General features: G+C 56.3%; 1 protein-coding gene across 1 annotated transcript in view; it reads right to left on the bottom strand.

Annotated features, from left to right (window-relative positions):
- The window catches only part of SHANK1 (SH3 and multiple ankyrin repeat domains 1), a 74,432-nt gene that overhangs the window by 16,688 nt on the left and 40,680 nt on the right, over positions 1-17,064 (bottom strand). The window contains exons 15-19 of the mRNA XM_072921452.1: positions 11,361-11,591; positions 7,311-7,393; positions 3,742-3,866; positions 1,408-1,543; positions 335-418 (exon numbers count right to left, since the gene is read on the bottom strand). Coding sequence (XP_072777553.1) covers positions 335-418; positions 1,408-1,543; positions 3,742-3,866; positions 7,311-7,393; positions 11,361-11,591 — 659 coding nt within the window. The remainder of the gene's footprint in view (positions 1-334; positions 419-1,407; positions 1,544-3,741; positions 3,867-7,310; positions 7,394-11,360; positions 11,592-17,064) is intronic.

Here is a 17,064-nt window from a genome sequence, read left to right as displayed (position 1 = left end):
AAATTCCCCAATACCCCCCAAAATCCCCCAAAATCCCCCCTAAAATTCCCCAATACCCCCCAAAATCCCCCAAACACCCCAAAATCCCCCAAACCCCCCAAATTGCCCAAATCCCCCCGAATTCCCCCCAAAATCCCCTCTAAAATTCCCCAATACCGCCGAAAATCCCCTCAAAATTCGGCCAAAACCCCCTAAAAATCCCCCCCAAAATCCCCCATAAAATCCCCCAAACCCCCTAAAATTCCCCCTAAATCCCCCTAAAATTCCCCAAACCCCCCCAAACCCCCCAAATTGCCCAAAACCCCCCGAATTTCCCCCAATCGGTCCCTCTCACCCATCTCCTCCAGCTCCGAGGTCATGGACTTGGAGCGCAGCGAGATGGGCGGGGCCGGGAGGCGGCGCGGCGGGGGCGGGGCCGCTGGGGGCGGGGCCTCGTCAGGCCACGCCCACACCGCAACAGACCACGCCCACACCGCCACAGGCCGCGCCCACAAGTCATAGAGACCCCGCCCAATATTTAAATCAACCGAGACCCCGCCCATAATTAAATTTAAATGAGACCCCGCCCACAATTCAAATTAACCGAGACAACGCCCAATATTCAAATTAACTGAGACTCCGCCCACGATTTAAATAAACTGAGACCCCGCCCACATTTCACCAAAGCACCGCCCACAACCCCCTGGCCCCGCCCACAATGCAAATTAACAGAGACCACGCCCATAATTTAAATTAACTGAGACCCCCGCCCACAATTCAAATTAACCGAGACCCCGCCCACGATTTAAATCAAAGGAGACCCCGCCCACAATTCAAATAATATGAGGCCCCGCCCACAATTCAATGGGACCCCACCCAAAATTCAAATAAACTGAGGCTCCGCCCACAATTCCAATTAATGAGACCCCGCCCACAAGTCAAATACACCTAGGCCACGCCCACAATTACTCGAGACCCCGCCCACAAATTAAATAAACTGAGGCGCCGCCCACAATTCAAATGCACCGAGGCCCCGCCCCCAATTTAAATCACTGTAGACCCCGCCCACAATTCAAATTAAACGAGACCCCGCCCACAATTCAATGGGACGCTGCCCAAAATTCAAATAAACTGAAACCCCGCCCACAACTCAAATGAGACCCCGCCCACAAATTAAAATCTATTGAGGCCCCGCCCACAATTCAGGTGTACCTGTCCTCCAGGTGCCCCCCAGGTGTACCTGTCCCCCCCCCCCAGGTGCTCTCAGGTGCCCCCCAGGTGTACCTGTCCCCCCCAGGTGCGCTCACCTCTCCGCCGCGGCGCCTCAGGGGGCTCCGGGTGCCCCCCAGGTGCCCCCCCAGGTGTACCTGAGACCCCCCCCAGGTGTACCTGAGCCCCCCAGGTGTACCTGTCCCCAGGTGCGCTCACCTCTCCGCCGCGGTGCCTCGGGGGGCTCCGGGTGCCGCGTCACCATCACCACCTTCAGCACGAGGCTGTTCCCGCCCTGCCGGATCATGTTCACCACCTGCCGGTGCCCCACCTTCACCACGTTCTGCCCGTTCACCTGCGCAGGTAACAGGTGAGACAGGTGGGACATCACACAGGTGTGTGACAGGTGTGTGACATCACACAGGTCCCTGTTCACCACCTGCCGGTGCCCCACCTTCACCACGTTCTGACCGTTCATCTGCGCAGGTGACATCACACAGGTGTGGGACATCACACAGGTGTGACACAGCCCAGGTGTGACATCACACAGGTGTGTCACAGGTGTGACAGGTGTGTGACACTGTGTGACATCACACAGGTATGACAGGTGTGACACTGTGTGACATCACACAGGTGTGTGACACAGCCCAGGTCCCTGTCCACCACCTGCCGGTGCCCCACCTTCACCACGTTCTGCCCGTTCACCTGCGCAGGTGAGACAGGTGAGACATCACACAGGTGTGACAGGTGTGACATCATACAGGTGTGTGACATCACACAGGTGTGTGACACTGTGTGACATCACACAGGTGTGGGACAGGTGTGACAGCGTGTGACATCACACAGGTGTGACACAGCCGAAGTGTGACATCACACAGGTGTGACATCACACAGCTGTGACATCGCACAGGTGTGTGACAGGTGTGGGACAGGTGTGTGACATCACACAGGTGTGTGACAGGTGTGACACAGCCCAGGTGTGTGACAGGTGTGTGACATCACACAGGTGTGACACAGCCCAGGTCCCTGTTCACCACCTGCCGGTGCCCCACCTTCACCACGTTCTGACCGTTCACCTGTGCAGGTGACATCACACAGGTGTGTCACAGGTGTGGGACAGGTGTGTGACATCACACAGGTGTGACAGGTGTGTGACAGGTGTGTGACATCACACAGGTGTGGGACAGGTGTGTGACAGGTGTGTGACACGGCTCAGGTCCCTGTTCACCACCTGCCGGTGCCCCACCTTCACCACGTTCTGCCCGTTCACCTGCCCAGGTGACATCACACAGGTGTGTCACAGGGGTGGGACAGGTGTGTGACAGGTGTGTGACAGGTGTGTGACACAGCCCAGGTGTGACATCACACAGGTGTGACATCACACAGGTGTGGGACAGGTGTGACACAGCCCAGGTATGACATCACACAGGTGTGACACAGCCCAGGTGTGACACAGCTCAGGTGTGACATCACACAGGTGTGTCACAGGTGTGACAGGTGTGTGACACAGCCCAGGTCCCTGTTCACCACCTGCCGGTGGCCCACCTTCACCACGTTCTGACCGTTCACCTGCGCAGGTGAGACAGGTGTGGGACAGGTTTGTGACAGGTGTGTGACATCACACATGTGTGACACAGCCCAGGTGTGACACAGCCCAGGCGTGACGTCACACAGGTGTGACACGGCCCAGGTGTGTTTAGGTGCCCTCAGGTGTCCCCAGGTGTGTCCAGGTATACCCATGTGCACCCAGGTGTGCCCCAGGTGTGCCCCAGGTGTCCCCAGGTGTGCCCAGGTGTGCCCAGGTGTATTCAAGGGTGTGCCCAGGTGTGCCCAGGTGTGCCCAGGTGTGTTCAGGGATGCCCCCAGGTGTCCCCAGATGCACCCAGGTGTGCTCAGGTGTGTTCAGGTATGTTCAGGTGTGCCCAGGTGTGCCCCCAGGTGTGCCCAGGTGTGCCCAGGTATGTTCAGGTGTGCCCCAGGTGTGCCCAGCTGCCCCCAGGTGCCCCCAGGTGCCCCCAAATGTGCCCAGGTGTGCCCAGGTGTGCCCAGGTGAGCTCAGGTGTGCCCAGGTGTGCCCCCAGGTGTGCCCAGCTGTGCCCAGGTGTGCCCAGCTGTGCCCAGGTGCCCCAGGTGTCCCCAGGTGTCCCCAGGTGCCCCCAGGTGTGCCCAGGTGTGCCCAGGTATGTCCCTAGGTGTGCCCAGGTGTGTTTAGGTGCCCCCAGGTGTGCCCAGGTGTGTTCAATGGTGCCCCCAGGTGTGTGCCCCAGGTGTGCCCAGGTGTGCCCAGGTGTGCCCAGGTGCCCCCAGGTGTGCCCCAGGTGTGCCCAGGTGTGTTCAAGGGTGTACCCATGCACACCCAGGTGTGCCCAGGTGCGTTTAGGTGCCCTCAGGTGTGCCCAGGTGTGCCCAGGTGTGCCCCCAGGCGTGCCCAGGTGTGCCCAGGTGTGTTCATAGGTGTACCCATGCACCCCCAGGTGTGCCCAGGTGTGCCCCAGGTGCCCCCAGGTGTGCCCAGGTGTGCCCAGGTGTGCCCAGGTGTGGGCGTGGCCTGACCTCGATCAGGAAGTCGCCCATGCGCAGTCCCGCCCTCCAGGCCACGCCCCCTTCGTCCACCGACTCCAGGTACTGCAGGGCGGGGAAGGCGGGGGTGGGGGTGAACTCCTCGATGGGGGTCTGCGCTGTGGGGGGAGGGGCAGAAACCCCAAAAATCACCGATTTCACCCCAAAAATACCAAACCCCAAAAATCCCCGCGAAATTCCCCAAAAAATCCCAAAAAAATCCCCAAAAAAACTCAAAAAATAAGGTCAAAAAATCGAGAAAAAAACCCAAATCCCACCCAAAAAAAAAATTTTAAAAATCCATAAATTCCCAGAAAAATCCCAAAATTCCCCAAAAAATCCCAAAATTCCTCAAAATCCCCAAATTCCCCCCAAAATCCCCAAAAATCAGGTAAAAAACCCGAAAAACACAATCCCAAATCCTCTCAAAAAGAAACCCTTAGAAAATTCCCAAATTCCCACAGAAATCCCGAATTTCCCCCAGAAAATCCCAAAATTCCTCAAAAATCCCAAATTACCCCAAAATCACCAAAATTCCCATAAAAAATCCCAAAATTTGCCCAAAAATCTCAAAAAAATTTCCCAAAAATAAAAAAAAAATCACGTAAAAAAATCGAGAAAGAAAATCAAAAATCCCCCAAAAAATCCATTTAAAAAATCCCCAAATTCCCACAGAAATCCCGAATTTCCCAAAAAAAATCCCAAAATTCCTAAAAAATCCCAAATTACCCCAAAATTCCCCCAAATTCCCATAAAAAATCCCCAAAATCCCCGTTCCAAAGGGCCCCGAACCCGCCCAAACCCGGGCTGGGGGTGAACTCCTCGATGGGGGTCTGCGCTGTGGGGGGAGGGGCAGAAACCCCAAAAATCACCGATTTCACCCCAAAAATACCAAACCCCAAAAATCCCCGCGAAATTCCCCAAAAAATCCCCAAAAAAATCCCAAAAAACCCCAAAAAATAAGGTCAAAAAATCGAGAAAAAACCCAAATTCCCCCCAAAAAAATCCCATTAAAAAAATCCCCAAATTCCCAGAAAAATCCCCAAATTCCCCCAAAAAATCCCGAAATTCCTCAAAATCCCCAAATTCCCATAAAAAATCTCAAAAATCTCCCAAAAAATCCCCCAAAAATCACGTAAACAACTGAGGTAAACTATCCCAAATCCCCTCAAAAAAATCCCTTTAGAAAATCGCCAAATTCCCACAAAAATCTCTAAATTCCTCAAAAAAATCCCAAAATTCCTCAGAAATCCCCAAAATCCCCCCAAAATCCCCAAAAATCAGGTAAAAAACCCGAAAATCACAATCCCAAATCCCCTCAAAAAATCCCTTTGGAAAATCTGCAACTTCCCAGAAAAATCCCAAAATTCCCCCAAAAAATCCTGAAATTCCCCAAAAAATCCCGAAATTCCCCAGAAATCCCAAAATTCCGCAAAAATCCCCCAAATTCCCATTAAAAATCCCGAAATTCCCCAACAAACTCCCAAAAAAATCCGAAAAAATAGGTTTCAAAAACCCGAGAAAAAGCCCAAATCCTCCCAAAAATTCCTTTTAAAAAAATCCCCAAATTCCCAAGAAAATCCCCAAAAATCCCCCCCAAAAAAATCCCAAAATCACCAAAAAAATCAGGTTAAAAAAAGCAGAAAATAATCCCAATTCCCCCCAAAAAATCCCTTTAGAAAATCCCCAAATTGCCACAAAAATCCCAAAATTCACAAAAAAATCCCAAAATTCCGATTTAAAAATCCCAAAATTCCAATAAAAAATCCTAAAATTCTGATTAAAAATCCCAAAATCCCCTGAAAAATCGCCCAAAAAAATCTCCAAAATCCCTTTCAAAATGGAGCCAATTTTTCACCAAAAGTCCCCAAAATTATCCCCAAAATACCCCAAAATTCCCCAAAAATTCCCCCCAAATCCTCCAAATTTCCCAAAAAATCGAAAAATCCCAAAATCCTTCTACAAAAACCTCAAAATTCCCCCCAAACCGCCCCAAAAACCTCAAAAAATCCCAAAATTCTCTCCCCAAAACCCGAAATTTCCCCAAAATTCTCCAAAAAAACCCAAAATTCTCCAAAAAACCCCAAATCTCCCCAAAAATCTCAAAAAATCCCAAATTCTCCTCAAAAACCCCCAAAAAATCTCCAAAAAAATTCCCAAAATTCTCACCCCAAAACCCCGACATTCCCAAATTTCCCAAAAATTCTCCCAAAAATCCCAAAATTCTTCCTAAAAAACCCCATAGTATCAAAAAAAACCCAAAAAACCCCAAAATTCCCCCCGAATCCCCAAATTCCCCCCAAACCCCAAATTCCCCCCAAAACCCCAAAGTTTCCCAAAAAATCTCAAAAAACCCACAAATTTTTCCTCAAAATTCCCCCAAAATCCCCCAAACGTCCCTCAAAATCTTCAAAAAACCCCAAAATTCCTCCAAAAAACCCCAAAATTCCCCCCAAAAACCCCAAATTTGCCAAATTCCCCCCGAATTCCCAAAATTTCCCCCAAATTCCCAAAATTTCCCTCAAATCAGCCAAAATTCCCCAAAAATATCCCAAAAAAATCCCAAAATTTTCCCCAAAATCCCCAAAATTCCCCCCCAAGGAACCTCTGGGGCCACCCCAGTACCCTCCAGCCCCTCCCCCACTGTCCCCAATGTCCCCAATGTCCCCAAAATGTCCCCAAATGTCCCCAACCCCCAATCGCCAAAATGTCCCCAATGTCCCCAAATCCCCCCAATGTCCCCAATGTCCCCAATGTCCCCAAATCCCCCCAATGTCCCCAATGTCCCCGATGTCCCCAATGTCCCCCCAATGTCCCCAATGTCCCCAATGTCCCCAAATCCCCCCAATGTCCCCAAAGTGTCCCCAATGTCCCCAAATGTCCCCAGTGTCCCCAGTGTCCCCAATGTCCCCAAATATCCTCAAATGTCCCCAAATGTCCCCCAATGTCCCCAATCCCCCCAATCCCCCCAATGTCCCCGATGTCCCCAAATGTCCTCAATCCCCCCGATGTCCCCAATGTCCCCATTGTCCCCAATGTCCCAATGTCCCCAATGTCCCCAATGTCCCCACTGTCCCCAACATCCCCAATGTCCCCATTGTCCCCAATGTCCCCAATGTCCCAATGTCCCCAATGTCCCCATGTCCCCAACATCCCCAATGTCCCCATTGTCCCCAATGTCCCCAATGTCCCAATGTCCCCATGTCCCCAATGTCCCCAATGTCCCAATGTCCCCATGTCCCCTCTGACCTTTGGCCCCGCGCAGGACGAAGCCGAACCCTTCGCTGTCCCCAATGTCCCCAACGTTCCCAATGTCCCCAATCCCCCCAAATGTCCCCAATATCCCCAACATCCCCACTGTCCCCAATGTCCCCAATGTCCCCAATGTCCCCAATGTCCCCAATGTCCCCAATCCCCCCAATGTCCCCAATGTCCCCATGTCCCCAATGTCCCCAATCCCCCCAATGTCCCCAATCCCCCCAATGTCCCCAATCCCCCCAATGTCCCCAATGTCCCCAATGTCCCCAATGTCCCCATTAATGTCCCCAAATGTCCCCTCTGACCTTTGGCCCCGCGCAGGACGAAGCCGAACCCTTCGCTGTCCTTCTTCTGCAGCAGCACCGTCTTCTCCTTAATGATGTAATCGCTGCGGGGACAGGGACGGCGTTGGGGACATTGGGGACAGTGGGGACAGTGGGGACATTGGGGACATTGGGAACGTTGGGGGATTTAGGGACCATTGCGGTCATTGGGGGGTTGGGGACATCAGGGGTTTGGGGACATTGGGGACATCAATGGGGACATTGGGGACAGCGGGGGGTTAGGGAATTGGGGACATTGGGGATTTGGGGACACTGGGAACGTTGGGGGTGTTGGAGGGGTTGGGGACATTGGGGATTGGGGGGACATTGGGGAATTGGGGACATTGGGGACATTGGGGACATTGGGGACACCGGGGGTTTGGGGATGTTGGCGACATTGGGGACATTTGGGGACATTTGGGACATTGGGGACATTGGGGACATCAATGGGGACATTGGGGACATTGGGGACATTGGGGACGTTGGAGGGGTTGGGGACATTGGGGACATTGGGGACATTTAGGGGTGGGGAGATTGGGGACATCAGGGAGGTTTTGGGGACATTGGGGGGGTCAGGGACATTGGGGACATTGGGGGCATATTGAGGACATTGGGGACATCGGGGACATTGGGGACATCGGGGAAGTTGGAGACATTGGGGACATTGGGGGACATTGCGGGGATTGGGGACATTGAGGACATTGGGGACATTGGGACATTTGGGGACACCGGGGGTTTGGGGACACCGGGGGTTTGGGGACATTGGGGACATTTGGGGACACCGGGGGTTTGGGGACATTTGGGGACACTGGGGGACATTGGGGACATTTGGGGGCATTGGGGACATTGAGGGTTTGGGGACATCGGGGCCATGGTGCAGACCCGGGGACGCTCCCGCAGGTGACACACGGGGACAATGGGGGGACACGGATGGCACCGAGGCCACGTGTCCCCCTTGTCCCCTGCCAGCCCCTCCCCCGCACACGGGTGACACCCCCCGTGTCCCCAACAGTGTCCCCAAATCCCCTCCCCCACCGTGACACCTCCCTGTCCCCCCACCAGTGTCCCCTCCCCCTCCCCAGTGTCCCGTGCCACCCCCGGGGGGACAAAGAGTGACAGAGGGACACGGGGGGACATGGGGGGACATTGGGGGGACATTGGGGGGGACATTGGGGACATTGGGGGGGACATTGGGGGACATGGGGGGGACATTGGGGACATTGGGGGACATTGGGGGACATGAGGGGACATTGGGGGACATTGAGGGGACATTGGGGGACATTGGGGGGACATTGGGGGACATTGGGGGGACATTGGGGGGACATTGGGGGACATTGGGGGCGTTGGGGACATTGGGGGACATTGGGGGGGACATTGGGGGGACATTGGGGGGGACATTGGGGGGGACATTGGGGGGACATTGGGGGGGACATTGGGGGGACATTGGGGGACATTGGCGGGACATTGGGGGGGACATTGGGGGGACATTGGGGGGACATTGGGGGGACATTGGGGGGGACATTGGGGGGACATTGGGGGGGACATTGGGGGGGACATTGGGGGGACATTGGGGGGGACATTGGGGGACATTGGGGGACATTGGGGGGACATTGGGGGACATTGGGGGGACATTGGGGGTGACACAAAGGGGACATTGGGGGACATTGGGGGGACATTGGGGGGGACATTGGGGGGACATTGGGGGGGACATTGGGGGGGACATTGGGGGGACATTGGGGGGGACATTGGGGGACATTGGGGGACATTGGGGGGACATTGGGGGACATTGGGGGACATTGGGGGGACATTGGGGACATTGGGGGGACATTGGGGGGACATTGGGGGGGACATTGGGGGACATTGGGGGACATTGGGGGGGACATTGGGGGACATTGGGGGGACATTGGGGGGACATTGGGGGGGACATTGGGGGACATTGGGGGACATTGGGGGACGTTGGGGGGACATTGGGGGGGACATTGGGGGGACATTGGGGGGACATTGGGGGGACATTGGGGGGGACATTGGGGGACATTGGGGGACATTGGGGGGGACATTGGGGGACATTGGGGGGACATTGGGGGGACATTGGGGGACATTGGGGGGACATTGGGGGACATTGGGGGGACATGGGGGGGACATTGGGGGGGTGACACCGGAATTGGGGGGACCCTGGTGGGGACAGGAGAAGGGGACACGGGGATGGATTTGGGGGGTGGTCCCGGCCCTGGAGGGGGTCCCGGTACCGGGGGGGGGTCCCGAGGGGGTCCCGGTACCCGGGGGGGGGTCCCGGTACCGTGGGGGTCCCGGGGGGGTCCCGGGGGGGTCCCGAGTGACACGGGGGGGGGGGTGACAGCGGGACCCTGGTGGGGACAGAAGAAGGGGAGACGATGGATGGATTTGGGGGGGGGTCCCGGTCCCGGGGGGGTCCCGGTGCCGGGGGGGTCCCGGTACCGGGGGGGGGTCCCGAGTGACACGGGGGGGGGGGTGACACCGGAATTGGGGGTCCCTGGTAAAAGCCAAAGGAAGGGACACGATGGATGGATTTGGGGGGGTGGTCCCGGCCCGTCGGGGGGTCCCGGTACCGGGGGGGGGTCCCGAGTGACACGGGTGGGGGGGTGACACCGGAATTGGGGGGACCCTGGTGGGGACAGGAGAGGGGACATGGGGATGGATTTGGGGGGGTGGTCCCGGCCCGGGCGGGGGTCCCGGTACCGGGGGGGGGGTTCCGGGGGTGTCCCGGTACCGGGGGGACCCGAGTGACACGGGGCGGGGGGTGACACCGGAATTGGGGGTCCCTGGTAAATGCCAAAGGAAGGGAGACGATGGATGGATTTGGGGGGGTGGTCCCGGCCCGGAGGGGGGTCCCGGTACCGGGGGGGGTCCCGGGGGGGTCCCGGGGGTCCCGAATGACACGAGGGGGGGGGTGACACAAGGATTGGGGGTCCCTGGTGGGGACAGGAGAAGGGGACACGGGGATGGATTTGGGGGGGTGGTCCCGGTACCGGGGGGGTCCCGGGGGGGTCCCGGGGGGGTCCCGAGTGACACGGAGGGGGGGGGTGACACCGGAATTGGGGGGACCCTGGTGGGGACAGGAGAGGGGACACGGGGATGGATTTTTGGGGGGGGTCCCGGCCCTGGCGGGGGTCCCGGCCCTGGCGGGGGTCCCGGTACCGGGGGGGTCCCGGGGGGGTCCCGGGGGTCCCGAGTGACCCCGGAGTGATATGGGGGGGGGTGACACCGGAATTGGGGGTCCCTGATAAAAACCAAAGGAAGGGAGACGATGGATGGATTTGGGGGGGTGGTCCCGGCCCTGGCAGGGGTCCCGGTACCGGAGGGGTCCCGGGGGGGTCCCGGGGGTGGTCCCGGCCCGGGGAGGGGGTCCCGAGTGACACGGAGCGGGGGGGGTGACACCGGAATTGGGGGTCCCTGGTAAAAACCAAAGGAGGGGACACGATGGATGGATTTGGGGGGGGGTCCCGGCCCGTAGGGGGGTCCCGGTACCGGGGGGGGGTCCCGGGGGGGTCCCGGGGGGGGGTCCCGAGGGGGTCCCGAGTGACACGGGGGGGGGTGACACCGGAATTGGGGGTCCCTGATAAAAACCAAAGGAAGGGACACGATGGATGGATTTGGGGGGGTGGTCCCGGCCCGGGCGGGGGTCCCGGTCCCGGGGGGGTCCCGGGGGGGTCCCGGTACCGGGGGGGGTCCCGAGTGACACGGGGGGGGGTGACACCGGAATTGGGGGTCCCTGATAAAAACCATAGAAAGGGACACGATGGATGGATTTGGGGGGGTGGTCCCGGCCCGGGGGGTGGTCCCGGTCCCGGGGGGGTCCCGGGGGTGTCCCGGGGGTCCCGAGTGACCCCGGAGTGATATGGGGGGGGGGGGGGTGACACCGGAATTGGGGGTCCCTGGTGGGGACAGGAGAGGGGACACGATGGATGGATTTGGGGGGGTGGTCCCGGCCCTGGCGGGGGTCCCGGTCCCGGGGGGGGGTCCCGGGGGTCCCGGGGGTCCCGGGGGTCCCCGTACCTGTAGATGTACCAGACGCTGCGGCGGGGGGGTCCCAGCAGGGGCCAGCTGGAGGAGAGCGGGGGCGCGGGGGGAGGGGGCGCGGCGCGGGGGGAGGGGGCGCGGCGGGACATGGCGGGGGCTGCGTGGGGAGGGGGCGCGGCCGCATCGCCCCCCGGGATGGGGAGGGGGCCCCGGTAGGGCCCGGGCAGGGCGGCGGGGCCGGACGGGCGGGACCGGCACCGGGAGCGGCTCTAGGACCCGGCGGAGCGGCGGGGACGGCGGCCGGGCAGGGACAGCGGGAGAGCGGGGACTGAATTGGGGAGGGGGCGCGGGGACGGCGGCCGGGCAGGGACAGCGGGAGAGAGCGGGGACTGAATTGGGGAGGGGGCGAGGGGACGGCGGCCGGGCAGGGACAGCGGGAGAGAGCGGGGACTGAATTGGGGAGGGGGCGAGGGGACGGCGGCCGGGCAGGGACAGCGGGAGAGAGCGGGGACTGAATTGGGGAGGGGGCGAGGGGACGGCGGCCGGGCAGGGACAGCGGCAGAGAGCGGGGGAAATTGGGGAGGGGGCGCCGGAATTGGGGAGGGGGCGCCGGAATTGGGGAGGGGGCACGGGGAGAAACTGGGGACAACAGGGACGGCGGCCGGGCAGGGACAGCGGGAGAGAGCGGGGACTGAATTGGGGAGGGGGCGCGGGAATTGGGGAGGGGGCGCGGGGAATTGGGGAGGGGGTGCCGGAATTGGGGAGGGGGAGAGGGGAAATGCTGGGGACAACAGGGACGGCGGCCGGCAGGGACAGCGGGAGCGGCGGGGACAGAATTGGGGAGGGGGCGCGGGAATTGGGGAGGGGACAACACAGGGACAGCGGGAGTGCGGGGCCGGGAATAATTGGGGAGGGGGCGCGGGAATTGGGGAGGGGGCGAGGGGAAAAACCGGGGACAACAGGGACAGCGGCAGAGTGCGGGGCCGGGAAAATTGGGGAGGGGGCGCGGGGATAAACTGGGGAGGGGGCGAGGGGAAAAACTGGGGACAACAGGGACGGCGGCCGGGCAGGGACAGCGGGAGTGCGGGGGGAAATTGGGGAGGGGGCGCGGGGATAAACTGGGGAGGGGGCGCGGGGAAAAACTGGGGAGGGGGAGAGGGGACGGCGGCCGGGCAGGGACAGCGGGAGCGGCGGGGCCGGGAAATTGGGGAGGGGGCGCGGGAATTGGGGAGGGGGCGCGGGGAGAAACTGGGGAGGGGGCGCGGGGGGAATTGGGGAGGGGGCGCGGGGATAAACCGGGGAGGGGGCGAGGGGACAACACAGGGACAGCGGGAGAGTGCGGGCAATTGGGGAGGGGGCGCCGGGAATTGGGGAGGGGGCGCGGAGACCACCCAGGGACAACAGGGACAGCGGGAGCGGCTCGGGGGGAAATTGGGGAGGGGGCGCGGGGAATTGGGGAGGGGGCACCGGGATAAACCGGGGAGGGGGCGCGGGGATTGGGGAGGGGGCGCGGGAAATTGGGGAGGGGGCGCGGGGATTGGGGAGGGGGCGCGGGAAATTGGGGAGGGGGCGCAGGGACACCCCAGGGACAGCGGGAGCGGCTCGGGGGGAAATTGGGGAGGGGGCGCCGGGAATTGGGGAGGGGGCGCCGGGAATTGGGGAGGGGGCGAGGGGACACCCCAGGGACAGCGGGAGCGGGGCTGGGAATTGGGGAGGGGGCGCGGGGAGAAACTGGGGAGGGGGCGCGGGAATTGGGGAGGGGGCGCGGGGACACCCCAGGGACAGCGGGAGCGGCTCGGGGGGAAATACTGGGGAGGGGGCGCGGATGGGCTGGAGTGGACTGGGAGGGAACTGGGATAAACTGGGATGGACTGGGACAGACTGGGATGGAATTCGGATGGACTGGGATAAACTGGGATGGACTGGGATGAACTGGGATAGAAATGGGGGGGACTGGGACAGACTGGGAGGGAATTCAGATGAACTGGGATAAACTGGGATGGACTGGGAGAGACTGGGATGGACTGGGAGGGGACTGGGATGGACTGGGATGAACTGGGATGGAAATGGGGGGGATTGGGACGGACTGTGAAGGAATTCGGATGAACTGGGATAAACTGGGATGGACTGGGACAGACTGGGAGGCAATTCAGATGAACTGGGATTAACTGGGAGACACTGGGATGGACTGGGACAAACTGGGAGGCAATTTGGATAAACTGGGATGGACTGGGAGGGACTGGCACCAGTACGGCACCAGTACAGAACCAGTATAGCACCAATACGGCACCAGTACGGCACCAGTATAAAACCAGTATAAAACCAGTACAGCACCAGTATAAAACCAGTACAGAACCAGTACAGAACCAGTACAGCACCAGTACGGCACCAGTATAAAACCAGTATAAAACCAGTACGGCACCAGTACGGCACCAGTACAGCACCAGTACAGCACCAGTATAGAACCAGTACAGCACCAGTACAGCACCAGTATAAAACCAGTACAGCACCAGTACAGCACCAGTACGGCACCAGTATTAAACCAGTATAAAACCAGTACAGAACCAGTATAAAACCAGTATAGAACCCAGTATGGCACCAGTACAGAACCAGTACAACTCCCAGTACGACACCAGTATAAAACCAGTATAAAACCAGTACAGCACCAGTACAGCCTCAAATCAACCTTTAAAGTGCCTCAACCCAACCCCAAATCTGCCTCAAATTGCCCCAAATGAACCCCAAATAAACCCCAAATAAACCCCAAATAAACCCCAAAGAAACCCCAAATAAACCTCAAATAAACCCCAAATAAACCCCAAATGAACCCCAAATAAACCCCAAATAAACCCCAAATGAACCCCAAATGAACCCCAAATAAACCCCAAATGAACCCCAAATAAACCCCAAATAAACCCCAAATGAACCCCAAATGAACCCCAAAACTGCCCCAAATAAACCCCAAATAAACCCCAAATAAACCCCAAAACTGCCCCAAATAAACCCCAAAACTGCCCCAAATAAACCCAAATAAACCCCAAATCAGCCCCAAAACTGCCCCAAATCAGCCCCAAAATAGCCCCAAAACCACCCCGAAATGGCCCCAAACCCCAAAACTGCCCCAAATAAACCCCAAAACTGCCCCAAAATGCCCCCAAATAAACCCCAAAACTGCCCCAAATGAACCCCAAAAAATCCCCAAAACTGCCCCAAATAAACCCCAAAACTGCCCCAAAGAAACCCGAAATGGCCCCAAAACCAACCCAAAATGGCCCCAAAAAAACCCCAAATCTTCTCCAAATAAACCCCAAAACTGCCCCAAAACTGCCCCAAATCTGCCCCAAATTGATGCCAAATCAACTCCAAAAATGTCACAAAAATGCCACGAAATGACCCAAAATGCCCCAAATCTGCTCCAAAATGCCTCAAAAATCCCCAAATCTGCCCCAAATGGACCCCAAAATGCCCCAAAATGCCCCAAATCGACCCCAAAATGTCCCGGACTTGCCCCAGAGCCTCCGACCCCACAAGTGCCCCAAAACTGCCCCAAAAATGTCCAAAAACTGCCATAAACCAACCCCAAAAATGCCCCAAAACGGCCCAAACATTTTGGGGGGGACATTTCGGGGATTTTGGGGGAGATTTTGGGGGGATTTCGGAAGATTTGGGGGGATTTGGGGGATTTTGGGGGATTTGGGGACATTTTGGAGAGATTTTGGGGGATTTTGCGGGAGATTTTGGGAAGATTTTGGGGGGATTTAGGGGAGATTTGGAGGATTTTGGAATATATTTTGGGGGATTTAGGGATGATTTGGGGAGATTTTCGGGAATTTGGGGGATTTTGGGGAGATTTTGGGGAATTCTGTGGAAGATTTTGGGGTGATTTAGGGGGATTTGGAGGATTTTGGGAAGATTTTGGGGAATTTCGGGCAATTTGGGGGGATTTAGGAGGATTTTGGTAGAATTTGGGATGATTTAGGAGGAATTTGGGGGGATTTTGGGCGATTTTAGGGGGATTTGGAGGAAATTTGGGGGGATTTTGGGGGGATTTGGGGGAATTTTGGGCAATTTGGGGTGAATTTGAGGGAGATTTGGGAGGAATTTGGGTGATTTTGGGGGATTTGGAGGATTTTGGGGGAATTTTGTAGAATTTTGGGAGGATTTGGGTGAATTTAGGGCGATTTAGGGAGAATTTGGGGAGATTTAGGAGGAATTTGGAGATTTTGAGGAGGATTTGGGGAATGTTGGGGAGATTTTGGGGAATTTTGGGGGATTTGGGAGAATTTTGGGGATTTTGGGGGTATTTTGGGTTTTTTGGAGGATTTCGGAAGAATTTGGGGGGAATTTTTGGAAATTTGGGGAGTTTTGGGGGAGATTTTGGGAGAATTTGGAGAGATTTCAGAAAATTTTGGGAGGATTTGGGGAATTTTGGGGAGATTTTGGGGGATTTGGGGGAAATTTGGGGATTTTGGGGGTATTTTGGTGTTTTTGGAGGATTTCAGAGGAAATTGGGGAAATTTTTGGGATTTTTTGGGGTCCCAAGAGGGAATTTTGGGATTTATGGGATAAAATTTGGGGATTTTTGGGGAGGAAATTTTGGGGTTTTTTGGGAGGAAATTTTGGGGTTTTTGGGGTTTCTGGGGTTGGAGTTTGGGGAAATAATTTGGGGTTTTTGGGGCTTTTTTTTTCATTTTTTGGGGTTTTCTTTCACAATTTTTTTGGGTTTTTGGGATTTTTGGGGTCCCCGAGTAGGAATTTTGGGAATTTTGGGAATTTTGGGAATTTTGGGGTTTTTTGGGGGTTGGAGTTTGGGGAAATAATTTGGGTTTCTTGGAGGCATTTTTTTTTGTTTTTTGGGGTTTTTTTTCAGAATTTTTTTGGGTTTTTGGGATTTTTGGGGTCCCCGAGTAGGAATTTTGGGAATTTTGGGAATTTTGGGATTTTTGGGAATTTTGGGGTTTTTTGGGGTTGGAGTTTGGGGAAATAATTTGGGTTTTTTGGGGCTTTTTTCTGGTTTTTTGGGGGTTTTTTTTTCAGATTTTTTTTTTTTGTTTTTGGGATTTTTTGGGGTCCCCGAGTAGGAATTTTGGGAATTTTGGGAATTTTGGGAATTTTGGGAATTTTGGGATTTTGGGGTTTTTTGGGGTTTTTGGGGTTGCAGTTTGAGGAAATAATTTGGGGTTTTGGGGCTTTTTTTGGGTTTTCTGGGGTTTTTTTCAGAATTTTTTTGGTTTTTGGGATTTTTTGGGGTCCCCGAGTAGGAATTTTGGGAATTTTGGGAATTTTGGGAATTTTGGGGTTTCTGGGGTTGCAGTTTGAGGAAATAATTTGGGGTTTTTGGGGCTTTTTTTGGGGTTTTTTTTCACATTTTTTTTGGGATTTTGGGATTTTTGGGGTCCCCGAGTAGGAATTTTGGGAATTTTGGGAATTTTGGGAATTTTGGGGTTTTTGGGGTTTTTGGGGTTGGAGTTTGAGGAAATAATTTGGGGGTTTTGGGGCTTTTTTCTGGGGTATTTTTTGGGTTTTTTTTCAGAATTTTTGGGGGTTTGGGGGATTTTTTGGGGTCCCCAAGCGGGAATTTTGGGAATTTTTGGGTTTCAGGGGTTGGAGTTTGGGGAAATAATTTGGGTTTTTTGGGGCTTTTTTTGGGGTTTTTTTTCAGAATCTTTTGGGGTTTTTAGGATTTTTGAGGTCCCCGAGTAGGAATTTTGGGAATTTTGGGAATTTTGGGAATTTTGGG

Source organism: Taeniopygia guttata, chromosome 37 (genome assembly GCF_048771995.1).
Source record: "Taeniopygia guttata chromosome 37, bTaeGut7.mat, whole genome shotgun sequence".
NCBI lineage: Eukaryota > Metazoa > Chordata > Aves > Passeriformes > Estrildidae > Taeniopygia > Taeniopygia guttata.
Note: the sequence above shows the minus strand (reverse complement) of the source record. Positions and strands in the feature narration are given on the sequence as shown.